This window comes from Phalangium opilio, unplaced genomic scaffold, assembly GCF_054372755.1.
Source record: "Phalangium opilio isolate 3A_F unplaced genomic scaffold, DU_Popi_V2 ptg000232l_1, whole genome shotgun sequence".
NCBI lineage: Eukaryota > Metazoa > Arthropoda > Arachnida > Opiliones > Phalangiidae > Phalangium > Phalangium opilio.
The window spans coordinates 259517-283731 of record NW_028324223.1 but is presented as its reverse complement, the minus strand read 5'-3'; the positions used below and the strand labels follow the sequence as shown (position 1 = coordinate 283731).

The window sequence follows — 24215 nt, the reverse complement described above, 5'->3', positions numbered from 1 at the left end:
TCCCGTTCCTCTGATACTGAATGGATGTATGTGTCTTCTTGCTGCATAATCTTGCTAGCTGAGTTGTCTTCCTCACGAAATAGACTTTCCAGGTTGATATCCAACTCGTTGATTTCCATGTCGTCTACGGAAATGGCTCCTAGGAAGACATCTTCCATTTCGACTTGGTTAATAGTGGTTTTTCGGCAGTACTTCGCAAAATGTCCGACGGCGTGACATTCGTGACATTTGCTGCTCTTCGCTGGACACTTGTCTCGGGAATGACTTGCTTGGCTGCCGCAACGAGAACATCCTTTACTGTTCTTCGTTGTGTTGAACGGTGGTTGCTTCTTCGTTATGTTGTCGTATGTGCGCTTCTTACGGTTTTTCCAATCCGACTTGTAGCTGCACGCACTTGCGCGTTTGTTGTTCGGTTGGGTTCCAATTCGGTCTACTTGGCTAGCTGGTTTGACTCCATTTAAATCCAGCTGTTCCCGTTTCCGATCCTCAGCGCTTCTGACCGTCTGTATAGCTTGGTCTAGTGTTAGCTTCGGATCGTCTTGTAGCCGCTCTGATAAGTGTTTGTTGCGTATTCCAACGACGATTCGGTCTCTTATCAGTTCGTCCCGTAGGGTACCGTACTCGCAATGTTCGGATAAAGCGTATACTGCGGTAATAAATTCATCCGCCGTCTCACCTTCTCGTTGTGTCCTTGTATTGAATCTTGCCCTCTCGTAAATGGTGTTTCTGCGTATTACGAAGTGTTTATCAAACTTGTCCAATACTACAGAGTATGTCTTCTTTTCCGCAGCCGTCAGTGTGAACGAAAGAAATATGTCATCTGCTTGATCTCCCATGAGATAAATTAACGCGTTGACCTGCTCTTCCTCCCCTTTTGAACTGAGACCAGAGGCATTACGGAAACGTTCGAAACGGCGGCTCCATTTTGGCCACTCGCTCGGGCAAGCAAAGGTGAAAGGATCCGGGGTTGAGACTTGAAATACGGGCGCAGAGGCTGGCACAGCGGTCATGTTGAGTTGTTTTTCTTTTTAAGTAGCAATAGGTAAGCGTTACAGTCTAGCGTCCGCAAACACGATGATAGAAGCTGGATCGCGACGGCACGAAACGCGTTACTGATACTCTTGAGAAAACGAAAAATTTTAAAAACTACGCGGTGATAGAGCGCTCGCGACTGTTTCTTCTGACACCATGTTGTGTTATGAACTTTAACACCTTTAAATTTGTATAAAACGTAATTTTTATTGCATTATTTATGCGCGTCTGTATTTGCCTCTACGGGACTTAAATTAACAACTAAACTGATAATGGGAGGGTACGATATTTATATAGTTCTTATCAGTAGACTTTAACCTTATCAAGCGGGCTGATCATAAGCTGATAACACAGAGTTCATTTCTTATAATTGGTAAGTCATTTTGAACTATTTTTTATGGATTAATTAACTGGCCTTTATTTAAATATACCCTAAATACCAATTATTTTATTGGAAGACATTTTTGAAACCACGCGGTTCAATTTGACCTTGATCCTTTCCCCTATTTTCCCTGGAATCCATCTCTGATTGGCTATAGGCCTGACCTTGAGATCCTTTGTAACTATAGTCTCCCATTGGCTGAGCCCGTTTTCAAACCATAACGAATTTAAAATTTAAAAACAACTTACGTAACCTAGAAGTTAAATTTGAATTATAATTATAATAGCCCCCAAAAATTTGTAAATATTACAATATCGGGTTTGAATCTCGGACTGAAATGTAATTGGACAAAATATTTGACCTTCAGGCTCGCGTCTCTCTCGTGATTGGCTACTTTTTACTGTGTCACTATAGACCCTTAATACTTCCGACAAAAAGTTTAACGCGACAAAAATAAGTTAGTACGTGACCTTAGGGTTAAAAATAAACCCAAAATCAATCATTGAACTGTCATAAACTCTTTTCGTTCAACATTTTCAAATTGGTATTGTTCCCCAATCACGAGAGACGACAAACATTAAGTTGAATTTCGTGTTTCGGGTACATTCAGGAAATGAGTTGGTTTATCGATGTTAGCTAGGGTTTTGAGATAACATTGCGCCGAATTATAATTTTCTTTTGATATCTCGAAATTTGGGGCTATAGCTATAAAACAAAAAGGAACCCCCCCCCCCAAAAAGTGCGCGGCCCCCCACTTAGATAAGGCAAGAAGTGCTCTAGGAAATCATTCATCAAACCAATATCGATTTCTACTCAGAGATTGAAAGATCAATCTAACATTGTCCTATTGTACCTGGAATCAAGCTATGATTTCCACCTTTAATAGCGCTAACAGTTAATCTTGAAGTTAGGCTTAAGTATCTTAGATTTTGCTTGCTTATCTGAATGCGTAGATGTCGCAACTCTCGTTTTTGAAAATTGCACTTTCATATGTACTGTAATAATACGCAAGTCAGTAATAATGTTAAGGGTGTATAGATTGTGTGCAAGTACTTGTAAGTGTTGCCAGTAATTTGTGACGTGTGTAAAATTCAATTGCTATCTACAATAATTAACAGACTGAATTAAGTTTACTTTGTAGCAGTTCTGTAATTCAACTCAGTACTGTATCATTCAGTTCCAAACCTAATAATGAATTCAGGAGATGCTCTAATAACAAATTACTGGCAACACTGTTAAAGTTAAGAAACTGGGGGGGATGAATTAGTTTCCCTAGCCCCCCCCCCTTAGGGCACACAATCTAGGCCTATGTCCTGTGAATCTGTAATTCGATTCAGTACTGTATCATTCAGTTCCAAACCTAATAATGAATTCAGGAGATGCTCTAATAACAAATTACTGGCAACACTGTTAAAGTTAAGAAACTGGGGGGGGATGAATTAGTTTCCCTTGCCCCCCCCCCCTTTAGTGCACACAATCTAGGCCTATGTTCTGTGAACTGCGACTTACGACATCTTTTCACTGAATTTAACTAGCCTTAACAAAAGCAAGTTGTAGGTAGGTTAGATTAATTTTCCCATTTTTCATTTTTGTTCAATATTAAGTTTGAGAAATATATAAAGGAAACGAAAAAAAAATTAATTGAAATGTCATATTATGTTGAGATTTGTTTTATTTTAATGTATCGCGACGACTTGTTTAGTTTGAAGGTATCGCGCGCGACGACTTGTTTTTTGTTATTGAACTGATAAACCGACCACCCAGTATGGAGCCATTCCCCTTTTTTTAGATCACTATCTAACCCTAAAAGTTCGCGCTTGTTAACCTTTTTCGAATACTTTTACCTAAAAATAGGAGTGCCTCCCCCTTTTTGAAAGAAGAGAGGACTTTTTACTTTGACCCTCTCTCTCTAAAAATATCACTCTTGTACTAGCCACCGAGCTGTAAACATGTAACCAATTTTTGCTCAATAAATTTACCTCATTTTCTAGTTTTTACAATTAAACTAACGTCTAATAATTTCCCTGAAGACTGAAATTACAACATGGTGCCGAAACCCGGGAATCCCTTTGGATAATAGTTAGATTTAATTAAAATGAGTGAAATTTCCCGATGAAAACTTTATTGTTCCCGAAACGACCCGAAACGAAGAAAGACGAAAGGACTGAAATTACAAGGAACAATTAAGGTGATTGTGAAATTACGCTAGAAGAATCGACGACATGGCAGACGAAATAGACGACGATACTGGATTACGAATGATGAAACAAAAGAGAACCACTTTAAGACGAATGACCACAACGCTAATTAACAAGATAGAAAGAGAAGTAAATTCACCATCGACCACAGTTTCCAACATGAAGGTTCACTATGAACAGTTAAGTGCTAAAGAAAAACTGTTATTCGGATTAGACGAAGAAATTATAAACTTATCCGAAGACGAAGAAACCTTGAACCAGGAAATGGAAAATGCTGAAAATTACAGAGAAGGAATAGTAAGAGTAAAATGTTTATTGACTGAATTTATAGAAAGTAGAAGACTTCTTACACTTGATTATGCATCGATCAACCCTTCCGCAAATGGAAACGGTTCCGTTCATAGGCTACCTAAATTGGTTATTGAAAAATTTATGGGAGATCCAAGTCAGTGGAATGGATTTTGGTCTCAATTTGAAATGGCCATCCACAACACTGCAGAAGATGACGTCACTAAGTTTGGATACTTAAGGTCATACGTAGGAGGAGAAGCCGCAGGCTCAAGAGCTGGTTTCTCCTTAACCTCTGCTAATTATAAGAAAGCAATAGATAAACTCAAGACTAGATTTGGGAGAACAAGGAATATCAAGATGATGTTGAGAATTTATGACTCTGTTACTTAATTAATCATGTTGAGAATTTATGACTTTGTTATTTAATTAATCATGTTAAGAATTTATGACCTTGTTACTTTGTTACTTAATGATGTTGAGAATTTATGACTCTGTTACTTAATTAATGATGTTGAGAATTTATGACTCTGTTACTTAATTAATCATGTTGAGAATTTATGACTTTGTTACTTTGTTACTTAATTAATCATGTTAAGAATTTATGACCTTGTTACTTTGTTACCTAATTACTGATGTTGAGAATTTATGACTTTGTTACTTAATTGTTGATGCTGAGAATTTATGACTTTGTTACTTAATTATTGGTGTTGATAATTTGACTTTGTTACGTGGTTAAGCGTTGAGCGCTATTTATGAGGATCAGTTTGCTAACCTAATACGAAAAAAATATGAATATTAATAAATATAAATTAAAATTCACGCAAATGCGCTGTTCTTTTCCATTGCTGCGATTCGAGAAGACAGTATAGATGACTGTATAGACACCTAGGCCCATGCATGCTTAAAGCCAGGTAGCCAGAGCTAGGTAATCTGGAGCCGTCCAAAAGGTCATGAGACAACGCGACGCCAGGGTTAAAAAGCCCTCGCATTGACGACATTGGTTACCGTGAAGGTGCTAGCCACTTACATCGTTTGGCGCGAAAGTAAGAGCCACTAATAACGGGTTACAAACCAGCGTCACCAATGTTGACCGACATGATTGGTGCCTTACTTTAACAACATCAGAAAAAGGGGTTAAAAGAGGATGCGAGTTGCTTTCGAGACCACAGAAGAGAAGGTCCGAAGATACCGAGTCGGACGGAACAACAATCCAAGTGTCGGTTAATAGACTATGACTAAAGCAGTAGACTTTTACCGTGTGAACATAGCGGAGCGGAGTACTTAGAAAAGTTAATGGCAGAACGACCCAAGTTAAACTAACTAGGCTGGAACCTGGAATCACGGGAGACTGGTTCCCGAAAGCGTTCCGAAGTACCTCAGAACCAAAGGGAGACGAGAACAGGAGTCAGAACTGACGTCATAATGATGATAGCCAAGGCGATGGCCACGCCAACTATTATTATGTAACGACAGACAAGGACACCAACTGTAGACGTCCACCCCGTATGTCTGAGTCAAAAGGACGGATGTAGAGAACGATTTCAGAAGCCCTCCACCGATGTGTCGCGAAGTGATAAGTGCCTCACATTCTGATCATTAATTTCTTTGTCTCAATCGTATTAGTAGGGCGGCACCTGGCCATATTATTATAAATTGTTATTAATTAAGATACCCAGAAATTAAAGAGAACACTGGCTTGCTCAATTCCTTGTTTTCATTTGGTTAAAAAATATTAGTAACATATTTAAAGTAGCATCCTTTACCTTAGCGGCGGTGCGCGTTCAGCACCAACGAGTAGAAAAGAGGGTTGCAAATTAATAAAGAAAGAGTTAAATAGCACTATGAGTTTATCTGTGTGTGTGCGTCCGTCCGTTGTTAAGTGCGCCACGTTAGCAGTTCGCCTTCTGTAGATATGTAAAGAAATCCTATAAAACCTTTATATTTGCTTTTGTCCTAATATAACATGATTATAGGGATTTTGTTTTTGTAATTTCGAAGAATTCACGTAGTTTTGTAACAATAAAGCTGTTTCATTTTGATATTCCAAAAACAATATTTATATTTTTATTTGAAATGGCTGTTTATATATTACTTAAGCTATACTACAACTGTAGATGGCATAAACCTTAAAACCTTGCTTTAGAGATTAGAAAATAAAGCTAAGGCATATCCTACTTGGATGAAAAATGTCGTCTGCTTTACTGTATATGCGCTTTGCCTTCAATACTGCTTTAATAATTCGTAAATTTTAACATAAACAAGATGGCACCGGCCAGATTACACTTTTGCGCGGCCTCTAGTGACTAGAATTAGTATTACTATATTCATTATAAGATGACCCCGGCAAATTTATAATTTTCGGTTTTTTCCATTGTTTATAAAATAGCATTCCGATTATGAATAAAACCAATCTAGTTAGAATTTGGTTTACAGTTTAATTAAATAAGTGAATCGCGGCCGTTCCCAGGCGACGAATATCTCTTCACGAGATACGCTTTGCCAAATAACTGTAGCTTGTCAACATACCTCCGTGGCTCAGCTTGCTTAGTCAATAATCTGAGGAGAAAAGTGGGGATCCAAAGCGCAAAATATTTTCTTAAATAAAAAATTATATTGATGTTGCAGAGCAACCTAAGAGTTGTTCTTTGCAAATATCCGACCATGTACGCGAAAAAAGGGGGAAATGGGGATAGAAAAGGCGCCCAGCCTGCCAGCAAGGGTCGGAACAATACTTTCGCTAGCTCTAAAGAGCGCAAAAGAAAAAAGACAAATAATTTCGTAATTAAGTTTTGAAGTAGTTCTCCTCTTGACTCGGAGAGGTAATATTTTGGTTTTCCCAACTTGTAATATTATGGGACAACAAACTAGTCAATATTCAGATATGGTAAGCATTGTTTATTTTAATATTAGTCATCGGATAATTTTGATATTTGTTTTAAAGAAATTATTTATTATACTTTTGATTTCATGGTTTATTTTAGTTTTAATGTTATGTTAAAATTAGTTTTTGGTGTTAAGGTTTGCTTATTTAGTTAGAGGGGAATATGGGCTTCAAAATAAGCCTTATTAGGACAAAATCAGACGATTTTTAAGGATGTTATGAATTTTTAAACATTTTTGGGATTTATAAATTAATTTTCAGAAAATATATATTTTTTTGGTTTTGGTAAATTATTTATAATCTCCATAATTATTGACTGATTTCGACCTTTTGGGTCTCAAAATATAGCTCTAGTTATCCTCTACCATAATATCTAAATTAATTTACACATAAATTAAATTTAAACGTCTAAAAAAAATTCTAGCAAAATTACTATGTTCCCGGGGATGTACTACACGCGTGTATTGCGGGTAAACCTTGTACAGGCGTTCTATGGGTTTTCCATTATAACGATTCCCCCTGTAAGTTAGCTTCTCCTAACCTAGAATAATTTCAATAAAAAAATTTAATTTCTTTAATATTAAATTAAAGTATAATTAATTTAAATTCAGATTCCACCGCTATCCACCAATGGTCAAGTGGCCGAATTTTTTTTAAACAACTCGTCGCCAACCCCGATCGCTTTAAAATCATTTAAAAGCGTTCCGGCTAGTCAACCTCGCTTACGTCACGACCACAAAGTCGATGACGTCATAGCTCAATCCATCGACAAAGTTTGCCAAGGGCCTTTATACAAAGAGGTCCTGTACGACAAAATCAACATGTCCGGCAACACATCGAATAAAGACGATAAAATTGTCTTGTCCACTTTACCACCGTTCAAGGACACACCTAAGTCCTCAGAGAACAGTATAATTGAAACCAGCCCCACCCCAAAGTACCGTTTAGTCCGCAGACCGGCCATGTGTCTCCGTTGCAAGCAAGACAAAGCTGCTAAGAAAACATCAACAACCAGTATTGGCATCAGTCCATTAAATGGTTCGGCTAACCAAGGATACGTCACCCCACCAAATCAGCAACTAGTCGTTACCCTACCTAAGACCAGTACCCCGAAAGGTCAGGGCAGACCTCATAGCTGCAGGATACAACCACCCAAATCAGTTCACTTCGCCAATTCAACTTTGGAACAAGAACCACGAAGTCCTCCAGTTTATAAACAACCTCCATTACCGCCATTACCTCTTAATTTAGACGATACGTCATCACCCAGTATGATGACGTCAGAACCGAGACCTCAACCACTCGGACGCGAAAGTCATTACGATTGTCAGGAAGTTTATGTCAAATTTCAACCACGACATGTAAACACCTATACACCTGAGAAGGTGCAAGTTAAAACTGACATTAACCGCGCCCTCGGTTGTGGTACAACAGCTAAAAAAGTACTTTTTGAAAATCCAACACCGGAATCTAGTCAAAGTATTGTTGCAACAACTAGAAACACCGCGGTACAAAATTTGCAACAAGATCAACAACAACAACAACAACAAGTTGTGTCTTCCGGGGAGATTTGTGTTTCTAGTCAAAAGAGCGATTATCAAAATGATGAAGACATTTTATTGGACAGTTATTTAACGGTTAATGTGGACAGTTCGATTAAGTATGATGGGTGCGTTCAGCAATGGTTAAAGGACATTAGAGTTTTAGCCGAGGCTGAGTGTTTGAACGTATTACAAGCCAAGACTCTAACCAAAGATCCCGGTATGTTGATGGCAGCTGCTGTTCGAAACTCACAAGGTAAGCTTGTTTTTAAATAGAGCGTTAAAATGGTAAAAACCGCGTCGAAATCGACGCATAAATAAGGAAGTTGGAAAATTTTCAAACTTTGTTTGTTGATAAGCGAAGTTTGAAATATTTGCAACTTTATTATTTCTGAACCGATTTGAACGCGGTTTTCACCATTCTAAAGGTCATCTTATTAATTATGACAATAGCGTCTTGTTATTAGAATTAAAGTTAATTAAGATTAATTTTAATTAATTAGATACGATAGCCGCCTTACAAAGGAGGTTAGAATTCGTATTGGAAGACTTTGAATTCGTAATCGAATCTCTATCATCGAAAAGATGGTTCGAGTTTTGCGAGTACGCCATGAATCTCATTAGTAACATTCTGGAAACGTTAAGGAATTACCATTGTTCCACGGACATTGAGATCGCCCATACCTCAAAGGTAATTAGCCTTAAATTTAATTTATTTCTTTAATTGAGACCAAAAACTAAAAATTAAGTATTTAACTTATATATTATAGACTGAAGTGTGTCTTAAACGCGCTTGCGAAGATCTTGAGGAATTTCTAAAGAGAAATTCGGACAAGTCCCAAACGGAGGAACGCAAATCCACAGTCAAACGCAACCTTCATTCGGTACTTAGAACCCTGAAGGAACTAATTGACCAATTCACCATCGAAGAGATGACGGTCATCGTTAAGTCAATAGAAGAAACATCCAGCGTTTACTGTCTTCAAATGGCCATGGCTGCCTTAGCCATGATTGGTCAAACGGGCGAAACCATGTGTCACCTCATAACCAAATCAGGAGGAATTAAATCTCTGTTGACCGTATGCTTGGAGAACAAATGGCGACCACTCAGAGCGGCGGCTCTGAGGATACTTACCATCATTTGTTGCGCCCCTGAAGCCATTCAACAACTGGAAAAAGCCGGAGGAATCCAAGTACTTTGTGATGTCCTCTGCGAAGCTAACTTAGAGGAAAGTCTACGTAGTGAAGCTGCTGGATTGTTAGCTCAAATCACAGCCCCTTGGATGGACTGCGAAAGCGAAACCCTTAAAGGACTAGTCGAAAACATGAACAATTTAACACGTGCACTAACCGGTAAGCCTTGGTTACTCATTAATTTTGCAGCTAATTAACTATGAGACATGTGTTAATTAAATTTGTTCATTTATTTATTTCAATTCAGATTTGGCACGAACAACACAATCAAGCGAAGTTCTCTTGCTAACAGCGGCGGCATTGGCTAATTTATCATTCCTCGACGCCAAGGCTTGCAGTTGTTTTCAAATTGACGGAACTCTTCAAGTACTTATTGGTGCTTGTACCCAAAACGCCTTGGGAGATTCCTTATTTATCAAAGATCAGGTAATGTCACGCTATTGATTAGGTAAACGAAAAACAATATTAAAACAAAACCAGGAACTAACAAAGTACGTTTTTGTTATTTCATTCTTTAGGTTGCGACAGTTTTGGCAAATATGGCCGCCATTGGCAGCTGCAAAACTTCCGTTATCGAAGCGGGTTCTCTCGTACTATTGTTATCGTTTTTGCAAGTCAGACCCTTGAAATCAATGAATGACGCGGAATTAGCGGCTTGCGAAAGAGTACAACAAAAATCAGCCATCGCCTTATCGAGATTATGCGGCGATTTGAAAACGGCTACATCTGTCGCTCAAATGCATGGTAAGCCTCGGTTTTTTATATTTGTTAAGCCTAATGTTTCCTCACGCGAAGATGATGCTTATATTTGGCGCCTAAAAAAGCGGTGCTGAACATAAACCGAAACCTTTCTTAAGCATAATTTTTACTCACGTGGGGTTGAAGTTTATATTTGGCGCCTTAAAAAGCGGTGCTGAACATAAACCGAAACCTTATTTAAGCCTAATTTTTACTCACGTGCTGGGTTAAAATTTATATTTGGCGCCTAAATAAGCGGTACTGGGTACTGAACTGAACGGAAACTTTTTATGCCTAACTAGAAATTCTTTAAACTTAAGCCTTGGTTTCTTTTTGTTTTTCTTAACAGGAGTTAAAAGATTGGTTAAATTATGCAAAGATGGCTACGAAAGAAATAACAGCGAATGCCTGAATGTGACGAATTTGTAGGAGCAAGGTAATTATAATTCCTTTATTATTTAGCAGCCCCTATAATTAAATTATAAATTTAAATTAATTAAAACCTTATAGACGTAGTAAACATACAGTTGTAGCCTATAAGGATGCCATTTATGTCTTTGGCGGGGATAATGGGTATTTATTAAATAATTTATGCGGGTTCCTCGTGTTAAATTATGTCGTATATATTAGGAGACACATGTTAAACGATTTACTGCGATTTGATGTTAAAGATAAGTCTTGGGGAAGGGCATTTACAACTGGTATCCCACCAGCGCCTCGGTACCATCATTCTGCCGTTGTTCATGAGAATAGCATGTTCGTTTTTGGCGGTTACACGGGAGATATTCATTCAAACTCCAATTTAACCAACAAAAACGACTTATTCGAGTACAAATTCACCACTGGTCAATGGATTCAGTGGAAATTTGACTTGTAAGTTGTTATAAATCAACTTAAAACCATCGGGGACTTTAAATAAAACGACAATTACTAGACCAAGTATATGCCCCAGAGTACCAGTACCCGCTTGCAGATCAGCGCACGGCGCTGTAGTTTATGATGGGAAATTATGGATTTTTGCCGGATATGATGGCAACGCTAGATTAAACGATATGTGGACAATATCGTTATTGGGCGATAGAAAAGTATGGGAGGAAGTACCCCAACGCGGGGATTGTCCCCCTACATGTTGCAACTTTCCTGTTGCGGTTGCAAGGAATAGTATGTTCGTTTTCTCATTTCAAAGCTGAATGCTAGATCTTATTAATAATTGATTTGGACCCCTCATTATTTTTCACCCCCTATTCCAATACACGAACTCGTGGTCACTCACAGAAATTAACTAAACCGCGGGTCACGACTACCTTCCGCCAAACGCATTTTGCCAATTCTGTCATTGATGATTGGAACTCTTTGCCCAATGATATTATCATACTCTCTACCAAATCTCAATTCCGTCGTCATTTGATAAACTTTTTTCGCGCTACTTTGTAACTTTCATTACCCTAGTTCCTCACTGTATTGTTAGTTTTTTTCTTTTTTTTTTATTCTGAATGACCAACTTATATTGTACCATTTTATTTAATTATCATTATTATCTTTATCTTATTTTATTTTATTTATTTTTTTTTATACATATACATGGTCTTAATTAATCTCGTGTTATTATTCTTGCCCAATACTATTGTACTATTTGCTCCCGATTACTTGTTGATGTTTTCTTATTTTGTAATTACATTTAGTTTTTCTTTCTCTTGACAATTTGTAACTACATACGATGCCCATTTACACGTCACTTTGATGACTTTGTGGGCAATCATTCATTCAATAAATAAATAAATAAATAAATAAATAAATAAATAAATAAATAAATAAACACCGTAGTTTCAATGCTTCATAGTTAATAACTTTATTTCCCATTTAGGCCAAAAAATTACATTTTTTATAGCAGAACAGAATCCCAACAGAATATGTAACTATTCTTAACTCTGATGTATACTTTAATTTTTCAATCTGGCCCATACCTACCAAATATGTCCCTGTTTCCTTGGTACTATTATAGTCAAATTTTAAATATGCCTCAAGGAGCTGCTATGGCCTGCGCCCTAGCTCCACAAAAAACCAGAAAAAGAAAAAAAAAGAATCAGCAAAATAAAAACAAACTTAGGCGAAACTTCTGCCGGACTCACGACGGAAAAATTGCTTCAGACCTATGAAACTAAAACAAAAAATTCTCCAATATCATCCCTACAAAAGGAAAAAAACCTGATTACCTCCGCCCCCTTATACATACAATTTTCATGAAAATATTCTAAAATATTCTACTCAATATCAAGAATCGAATGAACCATGTCTCACCTCTGGAAAATGTCTGGTTCATGAGTTAATTACTTAATTAAATTATCACAAAGGGGGAGAAATATTTCCCAGACCAAAGTGTCTCTTGCGAATTCTTCCCTGGGACCCGAATCTCTAAGCTTTTTTCACCCAATCTCTTCCTCCCATGCTCCCACCCAGGTCGCGGGAAAATCAGTTTGCGCGGGAATCTCAAATTCAAACAAGCTCTGACGTAAAACACGTCACTACCTTTATTACCTTAAAAAACAGGCTGGGAAATAAGCATAATTTTTAAACTAGTCCTTGGGACCAGTGACCCCCTAGCTTCCGAAATAATAAACTGGTCTCCAGACTGGTCCCCACCCTTGTTCTCCTATAGATTTGCAATTAATAAACTAGTCATTGGGACCAGTGACCCTCACGTTTTGAATATAAAAAGTGGTCCAAGCTAATAATAAACTGGTTTTTGACCTGTAAACCTGTCTTATTTCCTAGCCTGTTAAAAAAGCGTCTCTAGCCGCTCTAGCGATAATACTGGTCGAAGTATAAACTCCAGAAAAACATTCAGAATGAGCCGCCATAGAGACTATAAACCCCAAGGAGTGGCAGGTCCCCCGCTCTACAAGCGCAAATAATGATGTTGCTCCTAAATTGGTACATGAGAGCTTCCGGCCCGTTTACCAGGAAAAAAGGGGCAACAAGTTGAGGCATTCCTTCCACTCCTTGGGGTTTATAGTCTCTATGGAGCCGCGTGCATAGGCGTTACATAAACCCTCGTAGACGTTGCTCCGCGGTTACTCACTTACTCCATGGAGCACATCCGTGCTTACTCAGTCACTGGGCACGTGTCCTATAAGAAAATTTTCTTATTTGCGGCCCTCAGTACTACCAAAGAACAGTCTGGGAAATAGCACACTTCCTCTGGTCCAAAACCAGTTTATTAATTGCTTGGACTAGTTTTTTAATTCAAAAAGTGGGGGTTACTGGTCCTCGGGACCAGTTTATTAATTGCAAATCTATAAGAGAACAAAGCCAGGGACCAGTCCGGAGACCAGTTTATTATTTCGGACCCTAGGGTGGTCACTGGTCCCAAGGACTAGTTTAAAAAATATCCTTATTTCCCAGACTGCCAAAGAAGTACTACCCTCTGGTCTGGAACGCACCGTAGCAGACGTCAGTGGAGGCCATCTTATAGTATTCTAATGTCTATGTACAGCCCCTAACCGTAAAAAAACCACTACGAAATAATTAAAAAAAAACCAAATGTCAATTTCAAAATTTCAGAGGGAACTTTCTTCGGAAAGTCATGTTAAATTGTTTGGTAGTTGCTTCCTGGACCTGAAGTCTGACGCTTCTAGGTTGAATATCATTTTACTAAAGCTAATTAGTTAGTTTAATTTTATAATGTTTGTATTTTAATGTTCAGGTTTATCAGTTTTTTAAACCGGGACGGTAATTTGAAGTAATAGTAGTTAAGTTTTTGTACTTAACAAGCGCCTTGTGATACTAGGTAAGCAATAAGCTTTTCTGATCCTGTTTATATATTAACTTTAATTAATTAATTTAAATTAGTTGCTATATTATAAATAAATTGGGCCTTGATTATTACCATTTAAACTTATTGACCGACCCTTGTGTACTATTTTAGTGGTAAAACAAATTCAACAATGCTTGGCAAACTCAAATCAACAACCACTCGAGTCTCTCCTCGTGCCAATTCTGGTATTGTTTCAATTAATTTTTTACGCGAATCTATCTGGCATGTTAATCTGATTTAAAAATTGGCCTTTTTTATTTAAACTACGCCCTTTTTATTTAAATAGAAGCCACCTCAGCTGCACTGGAGAAAGTTATTCCAGTAACAGTTGTGGTCCGTTCACGTCCTCTTGTGCGAAGGGAAACCTATGGAGGAGCCAAAATTGTGGTGCAGTTTTCAAAGGCGCAAAATCAAGTTTCCCTACCCGATCTCAATAAATGCTTCACATACGATCACGTGTTCCCACCTGACTCCAAGCAGGATGAAATTTACGATAAATGTGGCAAGAAACTGATTGAAACTATTTCTAAAGGTAAGCCTTAATATTTTGTGTTGGGCTTATGTTAGGCTTAATTTTAAGTTAGGTTAGGGCTTTAAGTGAGGCTTATTAATTCGGTTTTCAGAATGTTAAGTTATTTAATTTATTAATTAAATTGAACTCCGCTGTTCTTGTTGTTACTATTATTTAGGCTTAGTATTTAATTGAGATTTAATTAAACTAATTAGGGTACAATGCCACTATCCTGGCTTAGGGTCAAACTGGTTCAGGTAAAACATTTACAATGGGGACGGCGCATGCCCAGAGTACCTGTACTAATAATTAGAAAGGGATAATTCCACGGGTGTTAGCGGATATCTTCAAATTAACCGCATCGAAGACTGAAACGCATATCTATACCATTAGAGTTTCATTCTTAGAAGTACGTGAATGGATGGGTTTTACTTTTTTATCTAATGAATTATAATAATTATTAATTTTAATTTTAATTTAATGTTTTTAATTATGGACAGATTTATAATGAAAGTATTTATGATTTGTTCAATCCGTCCGGTGTCAAAGAAGTTCAGATACGCGATGATTTCACTGCAATTAAGGTGAGATACTATTATTTTAAAGAGAATTAAAGGTCAGGGGAATTTTAAGGAGTTGTTAATAAAATCGGGGAATTTTAAGGAGTTGATTAAGGGAGTTTAAATGTTATACAAAAAGTTCTGGGAATATTATCCAAATCAGGAAAAAAAACCAATGAATCTGTTTTAGTGGTGAAATTTCTTTATTTTACCAATTCAAGGAAATTTAGGAATGGAGTCAAAAGATCAGGAAATACTTTAAGAATGTGTACTAAATCAGGGAATTTATAAATGGGCCTGGAAAGTGAAAATATCAGGGACTTTTAAATTTATTGGGTTTACCAAGACAGGTACTTTAAAAAAATGGCGCTTAATAGTCATGGAACATTTTGCGCATTTTTTTTTGTGTTTTTTTTTTTGGTTTTTTGTTGTGGTTTTTTTTTGGTTTTTGTTTTTTTTTATCAAATCCAGAATTTTAATAATAGGCCAAAAATTCAGGGAAAATTCTGGATATTTTAAGAATTTTATCCCAGTCTGGGAATTTGAAAATGGAAGCGAAATAGTCGGGGGGGGGGGGGTTGGAATTGTGGGAAATCTTAGAATTTTTTTCCAAGTCAGGGAAGTTTAGTGAAATTCTTGTATTTACAAAGTCAGGGAATTTAATAATTACTTGTGTATTTTTCCCCTAACATTTTACAGATCAGTGGCGTGAAGGAAATTTCGGTTGAATGTGAAAAGGACGTCTTGACCCTTTTGGAACGCGGGACGGCCAATAGGAAGACTGGATCGACTAATATGAACGAATCTAGCTCGAGAAGTCACGCCATCTTCACGTTAACCATGGAACAAAGAAGCAAGGCTGATACCGACGATTGTAGCACCTCCAAGTTTCATCTGGTCGATTTAGCCGGATCTGAAAGGGCCAAAAAAACGGGAGCATCCGGAACCAGATTCAGAGAAGGTGAGAGATAACGGGGATTTTCTTGGAATAAAGTAAAATGTGGTTATGATTTTGAAGCGTCATAACTCTGGTTCTATAAGAGATACGGGCAAGTCCTCAGAGTATGTTATAGTCCCACTTGTCCCCTTTCCGACGATACAAAATACTTGGGGTTACAATTACAATTGGGGACTGAGTAATTAAGCAAAATAGCAAAAATATAGCGCAAATATTATTGACACGCAACTTTGGAGTGTTATTATAACTCTGGTTCTACTAGAAGTCCTCCGAGTGTATTTCATAGTCCAATTTCTCCCCTTTCCAGTGATACTAAGTACTTGGGGTTACGACAATTAGGGCCCGAGTAGTTGAGCAAATTAACTAAAAATTAAAAAATAATCATTAAATTTAATGTTTGGCCCTGAAATGTATTAACTAATTTAATATTTGGTCCTAAAAGTATAATTTAATTAAAATTTTAATTCAATGTCACTTAAGGTGTTAACATCAATAAGGGATTATTGGCACTTGGCAACGTCATCAGCGCCCTCTGTGACGGAAATTCGCACATACCCTATCGAGATTCGAAACTAACCAGACTTCTACAAGGTATTTAATTTAATAATTGATAGGCATACATCTTTATCCTACTGAAATTCGTAAAACGAACAACGCTAAATCATAATTTGAATGTCTCTATTTAAATTAATCTCAATTAAGATTCGCTGGGAGGTAATAGTTACACGGTGATGGTGGCTTGCGTCAGTCCCGCCGATACTAATTTAGAAGAAACGTTAAACACCCTCCGATACGCCGATAGAGCCAGAAAGATCAAGAACCAACCGATTGTTAATAAAGATCCCAGAGTACTGGAAATTGAGGAACTTAAAAAACAGGTCGGAACCAATTTCCGGTTTGTTCATTTATAACTGGGAGTAATTACTTTGGGTGTTCTTCAGATCACGACATTGCAACTCGAATGGTCGCGACATCGCGCCAAATGTCCCATGAAAGACGATCCCGTTAAAGTCAAAGATGGAGATTTAGATGACGATGATGATTTGGACGTCTACATCGCGTACGATACTTTGAGCGTTCCTCCTGCCTGCGACTCTGACGGTGGCAATTCGCCCGTCTCCCGTCACGACCCCACCAACAGTCGCCTCAAGGAGCAATTGCATAAACTCGAGGAAGAAAAGAGAAAAGTCGAAGAGGAGTTGCAACATGCCATGAACCAAATTGCCGGATTCTGTGGCAGAATGATATGCGTGAGTATTATCTTTCTATTGATTATATCCTACGCGCAGACTAGGGTGCTGCTATTATTATTTATTGATGCGCGCCGCTATTATCGTTTTTCGCGCCTCAATAACGATATATTGTTATTGTTTAATAACATTAACTGTCGTAATTTCGCAAACAGGCAGAAAATACTCGAGACAACATGAGACGGCAGTTCAAAGAATTCGCCAAACATTACGAGTTAGTTTGAATTCTTGTTTATTATTCGCGTCTCCATATCTCATTCGCGTTGAAGGTAGAGATTTAAATTTATTCTTCGATGCAGAGAAACGATCAATGAAGTGAGCGGGGTTAACGAAGACGCCGTTAAAGCCATCAAGATGAAATTGGCCCCCATTATAGACGAGACTCTCAACGTTGTTAATGAGCGGACTCCGAATCCTAAACGCAACCCCGTGAGTAGTAGTACCACCACCACCTCCTCTTGTTGACCTTTCTCGAGGAGCGGGGTCGAGTTGCCGCCGTCTGATTGCCCCCCCCCCACACACACCCCGAAACTTTAATCATATTGATTTATTTTAATTTTAAGAGCGAGTTAGTTTTGGCGAGCGGCGGAGGTGGCGATATGAAGCGACTGGAAGCGAGCGTGGCCATCAGCAAAGAATTGCAGTCCGTCGAAGATAACCTCGAGAAGAAGCAAATCTTGCTGTGTCGTTACCAAAATGACAATGACCAACGGGAAGAGGAAACTGAGGCAGAAAACGTAAGCTAAAGGGACTTCGAAGAAGCCCAGTTGTCCTATAACTCCTATCGGAGCCTCCGAAATGAACTAGGCCCATGCGTGTCGCGAAGCGAGAATATTTTTTTTAACCAATTTAGTTCGCCGTGGTTTTACGCTTGGGGGCGCTTATATCATTACCGTAAAATAAACAAAGTTCAACCCCGTGACCCTGTCGACTGCTTAAGTATTTGGGCCAAGGTCGCGGATTGTAAGTATACGTTTATATTAGGCTTACTGAATTATTTTAATTGAAATAATTTATTTTGTTGTCATCAATACAATCTAACCGAAAGATTCAATAAAAAATGAATAGCCCCAAAAACATTTACGTTAATTTTAGGATGAAACTTTTCTCTATCATAAAAATTTTATGACTGACCCCAAAAATATCAACGATAATTTAAGGAAGACCCCTGTCACAACGGTAATATAAGCGCCATCTCGTACACGTATATGGTGAAAATATTTTCCTTAACAAACTGGATATTTCCCCACATAAAATTTGACATGCATGGGCCTAGTTCATTTCGGAGGCTCCGCTCCTATGAAATCCTATATTTTTGAACCTTTCCTCCTGTTATCGCGAATCACTTCAAACCAACCCGGCCATAATACTGTTGCAGGTGCGCGTTGAGCGATTACAATCCGAGATCAATAGATTGGAGAAGGAGCGACTCGTGGAGATATCCGGCGAAGTGCCATCAACAACCAAGAACGCTGCCGCCAAGTGAGTTGCAATGAATTTTATAATTTCATCGCCGCAATTGCGGGTGTTCTTATCATTTATCGTGAATTAATCGCCTAACTTATATACCTAAATTTCCAAAGATTCTTAAAGAGGCATACGCTAGAATTAAAACGTCAACAATAGCTATGTTTAAAATGATTTTATGAATAAAGTTTCTTAAAACGATTTAACTAATATTAAGGTAAATTACTGCCGATTAAAAGCATTAATTTCAATGATATTTAATTATTTGAGAAAAACCTCTTATTAATTCGGTCTCGACTCGTAGGAGAGGTTATTCATTTTGGTTTCCCAACTTGTTTTTAATTAAATTTAATTCGTTACGAAACACTTTTATTTAAGGATGAGCGAGGAGCGTCGGAAAAAGATCAAAGTGTTGGAAGGTGAGATGGCCGTTTTAAAGAAGGAAATGGCGGAGAAAACGCGATTGCTGTCCATGAAGAGAGAACAGGGAAGGAGGAAGAAGGAATTGGAGAAAGAAATCGTGGCAAGTCACGCTTTTAATATAACTTGGTTATTTATTTAGTTTCCATTGCAATTTAAGATGGTAGGCGTTTAATAAGAAAGGTTCCGTTAAAATCGGTTTATTTTAGCGTATTGACTGAGTACGTGTTTAATGGCGTCTTTACGATATCTCTCTTAGCAATTAACGAGTAACTTTAGGCCTAAAAATTATTAGGGGAAATTAAAATTAAGGAAACAAAGAAAAATCATCGAGCTATCTCTGCTGTGACGACAGTGCTTGGGTAAAACGTCATGGGCTTATTATAGCTTTGGTCCGCAATGGGCGGCCATGTTTTGGGTACGCCGCTTCGCTTCTATGCCCGCAAAATGGCGTCGTACTAAAGCTTCCGAGATAGCTCTATTCGCTTTAAAATAGTCTCTGAGGCCTTGGTCGTCGTTCGATTGTCTTTTTCTAGGAGCTTAAGAGCGCTCGAGTATCTTTAATGCGTAAAATGCAAGGAGAGTCGAAACGAATCGCGGAACTTCAACGCAAAGTGAGAACGCAGGATGTCCGATTCCAAAACGAACAAAGTAAGACTAAAATGCTGGTCAGTAAAAATAACGAGGAAATTGCTCAAGTCAAGAGGAAACTCGAAGCCGCGCAATCGGCCAAACAGAAACTAGAAATGTCGTTGGCTAAGCAAACTGCGCTCGCTAAAGATCGTGCCACCTTCCGAGGAAAATCGCAAGCCAACTTGAGTGAACGTGTCAAGGTAAGAACGTATTTTCGTTTCGTTTATTACTAATCGTTAATCTCAGTTTGGATAAAAAAACGGGGTTCTGTGATAGTCCTGATTACATCAGTTTTGAGTTCAACTTAAGAGTAGTAGAAAAATGGACTCGGCCAGTCCCGATACTTTTAGTTTCGAGTAGTAGAAAACTGGACTCGCAGAGCCGTTAGTCCTAAGTAAAGTTATATATCTAGGACTGGTTGAACCAAGAGATCGACGTAGAAGTTAACCGAGTTGAAGCCAGAAAACATATCGAAGTTCTTAAAGAAAACCGAGCTGAATTGGCCAAAGAACTCGAAAACTTGCAAGAACAATTAGAAGACTTGTCTCAGTCGCCTTCAAAGGTACTTAACCTTCGCTAATTGCTCCGGGTTAATTAGTTTTCTTTATACCATCAATGAATATCTAATGATGTCTCTGGGGGGGTTAGAAACGCATCTCGGGTGACACCGCCTTCAACTTGGACGAAGTTGATTCCTCGGATACGTTGAAAAAAAGGTTGGAAATCGAACAAGACATTTCACGAATTAAACAAAGTATGGAGGAATTCACGTCGAGCATACAAGCCATTCATCACGATATGCTGACTGGATCGGACGGTACGGACACGCGTGCTCCCGAGTATCTGCGCGCTAAACTAGATTCATTCATGTATGTTTTGTTTGCTCGCTTAGATTTGACGTTAAACGAAAAGAGTCGATGGAACGAGTTGAGCAAAGTGGCCGAATTCAAATGCGCTTTGTCTTATTTATTCGAGATGCTGTTGCAACAAATCTCCAAGAAAAATGACGTCACTCGGGATTATCACGAAGCTCGATCGAGCCTCGAACAGATAAAGAAAGAACACCGCGATTGCGATCGGGAGATGAAGAAAGCCGCTCAAGAGTCGCGAGAAACCATCAAGAAGTTGACGGATGAGTACAATGTTCAGGTAAGTTAGTTGGTTACTTGGGAATTGACGAGCCGAGGGCCAGGGGGTTTTTTGCGACATTGACGAGCCGAGATTTGAGATATGAATTAGTCGAGTTTTCCTTCGCGACTTTAGATAATGGACCTCTTGGATCAAGTTAGCTCTGTCAAGAAATCTAGCAAGAGCTCAGACGATCTCATCTCGAAGTTGACGCGCAATTTGAAAGAGAAGTCGGACGAAGTTGACCAATTGCAGGCGGTAAGTGGCCTTGAAAATGATGTTCTCGGCGACACCCTAAAAGGTGGTTTAATTTGCACGTTTTAATTGCGCGCGCAGGAGTTGGTTCTCGGCAAAACTAAGGGGCAGGAGGACATTGTGCCGCTGACTCCGTCTCCCCAATCGGTCGAGAACAAAAACGGTTGCCAGCGTAAAGTTCCGGACATCATTATTTTAGACCATTTTAAATTTTTTAAATTTTAATTTTAAATTTAATTTTAAATTTAATTTTAAATTTAATTTTAAATTTTAAATTTAATTTTTAATTTTAAATTTAATTTTTAATTTTAAATTTAATTTTTAATTTTAAATTTAATTTTTAATTTTAAATTTAATTTTTAATTTTAAATTTAATTTTTAATTTTAAATTTAATTTTTAATTTTAAATTTAATTTTTAATTTTAAATTTAATTTTTAATTTTAAATTTAATTTTTAATTTTAAATTTAATTTTTAATTTTAAATTTAATTTTTAATTTTAAATTTAATTTTTAATTTTAAATTTAATTTTTAATTTTAAATTTAATTTTTAATTTTAAATTTAATTTTTAATTTTAAATTTAATTTTTAATTTTAAATTTAATTTTTAATTTTAAATTTAATTTTTAATTTTAAATTTAATTTTTAATTTTAAATTTAATTTTTAATTTTAAATTTAATTTTTAATTTTAAATTTAATTTTTAATTTTAAATTTAATTTTTAATTTTAAATTTAATTTTTAATTTTAAATTTAATTTTTAATTTTAAATTTAATTTTTAATTTTAAATTTAATTTTTAATTTTAAATTTAATTTTTAATTTTAAATTTAATTTTTAATTTTAAATTTAATTTTTAATTTTAAATTTAATTTTTAATTTTAAATTTAATTTTTAATTTTAAATTTAATTTTTAATTTTAAATTTAATTTTTAATTTTAAATTTAATTTTTAATTTTAAATTTAATTTTTAATTTTAAATTTAATTTTTAATTTTAAATTTAATTTTTAATTTTAAATTTAATTTTTAATTTTAAATTTAATTTTTAATTTTAAATTTAATTTTTAATTTTAAATTTAATTTTTAATTTTAAATTTAATTTTTAATTTTAAATTTAATTTTTAATTTTAAATTTAATTTTTAATTTTAAATTTAATTTTTAATTTTAAATTTAATTTTTAATTTTAAATTTAATTTTTAATTTTAAATTTAATTTTTAATTTTAAATTTAATTTTTAATTTTAAATTTAATTTTTAATTTTAAATTTAATTTTTAATTTTAAATTTAATTTTTAATTTTAAATTTAATTTTTAATTTTAAATTTAATTTTTAATTTTAAATTTAATTTTTAATTTTAAATTTAATTTTTAATTTTAAATTTAATTTTTAATTTTAAATTTAATTTTTAATTTTAAATTTAATTTTTAATTTTAAATTTAATTTTTAATTTTAAATTTAATTTTTAATTTTAAATTTAATTTTTAATTTTAAATTTAATTTTTAATTTTAAATTTAATTTTTAATTTTAAATTTAATTTTTAATTTTAAATTTAATTTTTAATTTTAAATTTAATTTTTAATTTTAAATTTAATTTTTAATTTTAAATTTAATTTTTAATTTTAAATTTAATTTTTAATTTTAAATTTAATTTTTAATTTTAAATTTAATTTTTAATTTTAAATTTAATTTTTAATTTTAAATTTAATTTTTAATTTTAAATTTAATTTTTAATTTTAAATTTAATTTTTAATTTTAAATTTAATTTTTAATTTTAAATTTAATTTTTAATTTTAAATTTAATTTTTAATTTTAAATTTAATTTTTAATTTTAAATTTAATTTTTAATTTTAAATTTAATTTTTAATTTTAAATTTAATTTTTAATTTTAAATTTAATTTTTAATTTTAAATTTAATTTTTAATTTTAAATTTAATTTTTAATTTTAAATTTAATTTTTAATTTTAAATTTAATTTTTAATTTTAAATTTAATTTTTAATTTTAAATTTAATTTTTAATTTTAAATTTAATTTTTAATTTTAAATTTAATTTTTAATTTTAAATTTAATTTTTAATTTTAAATTTAATTTTTAATTTTAAATTTAATTTTTAATTTTAAATTTAATTTTTAATTTTAAATTTAATTTTTAATTTTAAATTTAATTTTTAATTTTAAATTTAATTTTTAATTTTAAATTTAATTTTTAATTTTAAATTTAATTTTTAATTTTAAATTTAATTTTTAATTTTTAATTTAATTTTTAATTTTTAATTTAATTTTTAATTTTTAATTTAATTTTTAATTTTTAATTTAATTTTTAATTTTTAATTTAATTTTTAATTTTAAATTTAATTTTTAATTTTAAATTTAATTTTTAATTTTAAATTTAATTTTTAATTTTAAATTTAATTTTTAATTTTTAATTTAATTTTTAATTTAATTTTTAATTTTTAATTTAATTTTTAATTTTTAATTTAATTTTTAATTTTAAATTTAATTTTTAATTTTAAATTTAATTTTTAATTTTAAATTTAATTTTTAATTTTAAATTTAATTTTTAATTTTAAATTGAATTTTTAATTTTAAATTTAATTTTTAATTTTAAATTTAATTTTTAATTTTAAATTTAATTTTTAATTTTAAATTTAATTTTTAATTTTAAATTTAATTTTTAATTTTAAATTTAATTTTTAATTTTAAATTTAATTTTTAATTTTAAATTTAATTTTTAATTTTAAATTTAATTTTTAATTTTAAATTTAATTTTTAATTTTAAATTTAATTTTTAATTTTAAATTTAATTTTTAATTTTAAATTTAATTTTTAATTTTAAATTTAATTTTTAATTTTAAATTTAATTTTTAATTTTAAATTTAATTTTTAATTTTAAATTTAATTTTTAATTTTAAATTTAATTTTTAATTTTAAATTTAATTTTTAATTTTAAATTTAATTTTTAATTT

General features: G+C 34.0%; 3 protein-coding genes across 3 annotated transcripts; all 3 read left to right on the top strand.

Moving 5' to 3' along the window:
- Nucleotides 1-6754: 6754 nt before the first annotated feature.
- On the top strand, nt 6755-10965 carry LOC149612661 (protein inscuteable homolog). Its single transcript, XM_089858360.1, has 9 exons — nt 6755-6787; nt 7396-8581; nt 8829-9016; nt 9096-9678; nt 9767-9945; nt 10038-10263; nt 10607-10693; nt 10768-10830; nt 10888-10965. The coding sequence occupies exons 1-7, from the start codon at nt 6755-6757 to the stop codon at nt 10684-10686; spliced, it is 2475 nt and encodes an 824-aa protein (XP_089714486.1). The 3' UTR covers nt 10687-10693; nt 10768-10830; nt 10888-10965.
- A 2376-nt stretch (nt 10966-13341) lies between these two features.
- Nucleotides 13342-14899, top strand: LOC149612660 (kinesin-II 85 kDa subunit-like). Its single transcript, XM_089858361.1, has 5 exons — nt 13342-13892; nt 13961-14044; nt 14183-14256; nt 14358-14603; nt 14798-14899. Exons 3-5 carry the CDS (start codon nt 14202-14204, stop codon nt 14821-14823), a joined length of 327 nt encoding a protein of 108 aa, XP_089714487.1. The 5' UTR covers nt 13342-13892; nt 13961-14044; nt 14183-14201; the 3' UTR covers nt 14824-14899.
- LOC149612659 (chromosome-associated kinesin KIF4-like) lies at nt 14854-21478 on the top strand. The gene is made up of 18 exons (XM_089858235.1): nt 14854-14875; nt 14921-14991; nt 15083-15166; nt 15842-16103; nt 16581-16691; nt 16803-16978; nt 17042-17350; nt 17506-17564; nt 17650-17779; nt 17914-18087; nt 18729-18832; nt 19196-19340; nt 19774-20070; nt 20283-20432; nt 20519-20687; nt 20763-21019; nt 21134-21256; nt 21335-21478. Exons 1-18 carry the CDS (start codon nt 14854-14856, stop codon nt 21476-21478), a joined length of 2787 nt encoding a protein of 928 aa, XP_089714361.1.
- Nucleotides 21479-24215: the final 2737 nt, after the last annotated feature.

Excerpts from the sequence above, each read along its gene's own strand:
- LOC149612661 (XM_089858360.1), top strand. The coding sequence starts at position 6,755 with ATGGGACAACAAACTAGTCAATATTCAGATATG. Across the intron at positions 8,582-8,828 it reads TGCTGTTCGAAACTCACAAG|ATACGATAGCCGCCTTACAA; the intron begins GTAAGCTTGTTT and ends TTAATTAATTAG. Across the intron at positions 9,679-9,766 it reads TTTAACACGTGCACTAACCG|ATTTGGCACGAACAACACAA; the intron begins GTAAGCCTTGGT and ends ATTTCAATTCAG.
- LOC149612660 (XM_089858361.1), top strand. The coding sequence starts at position 14,202 with ATGCTTGGCAAACTCAAATCAACAACCACTCGAGTCTCTCCTCGTGCC. Across the intron at positions 14,257-14,357 it reads CTCTCCTCGTGCCAATTCTG|AAGCCACCTCAGCTGCACTG; the intron begins GTATTGTTTCAA and ends TTATTTAAATAG. Across the intron at positions 14,604-14,797 it reads GATTGAAACTATTTCTAAAG|GGTACAATGCCACTATCCTG; the intron begins GTAAGCCTTAAT and ends TAAACTAATTAG.
- LOC149612659 (XM_089858235.1), top strand. The coding sequence starts at position 14,854 with ATGGGGACGGCGCATGCCCAGA. Across the intron at positions 14,992-15,082 it reads TTAGAGTTTCATTCTTAGAA|ATTTATAATGAAAGTATTTA; the intron begins GTACGTGAATGG and ends AATTATGGACAG. Across the intron at positions 17,351-17,505 it reads TCTGTGGCAGAATGATATGC|GCAGAAAATACTCGAGACAA; the intron begins GTGAGTATTATC and ends TTTCGCAAACAG.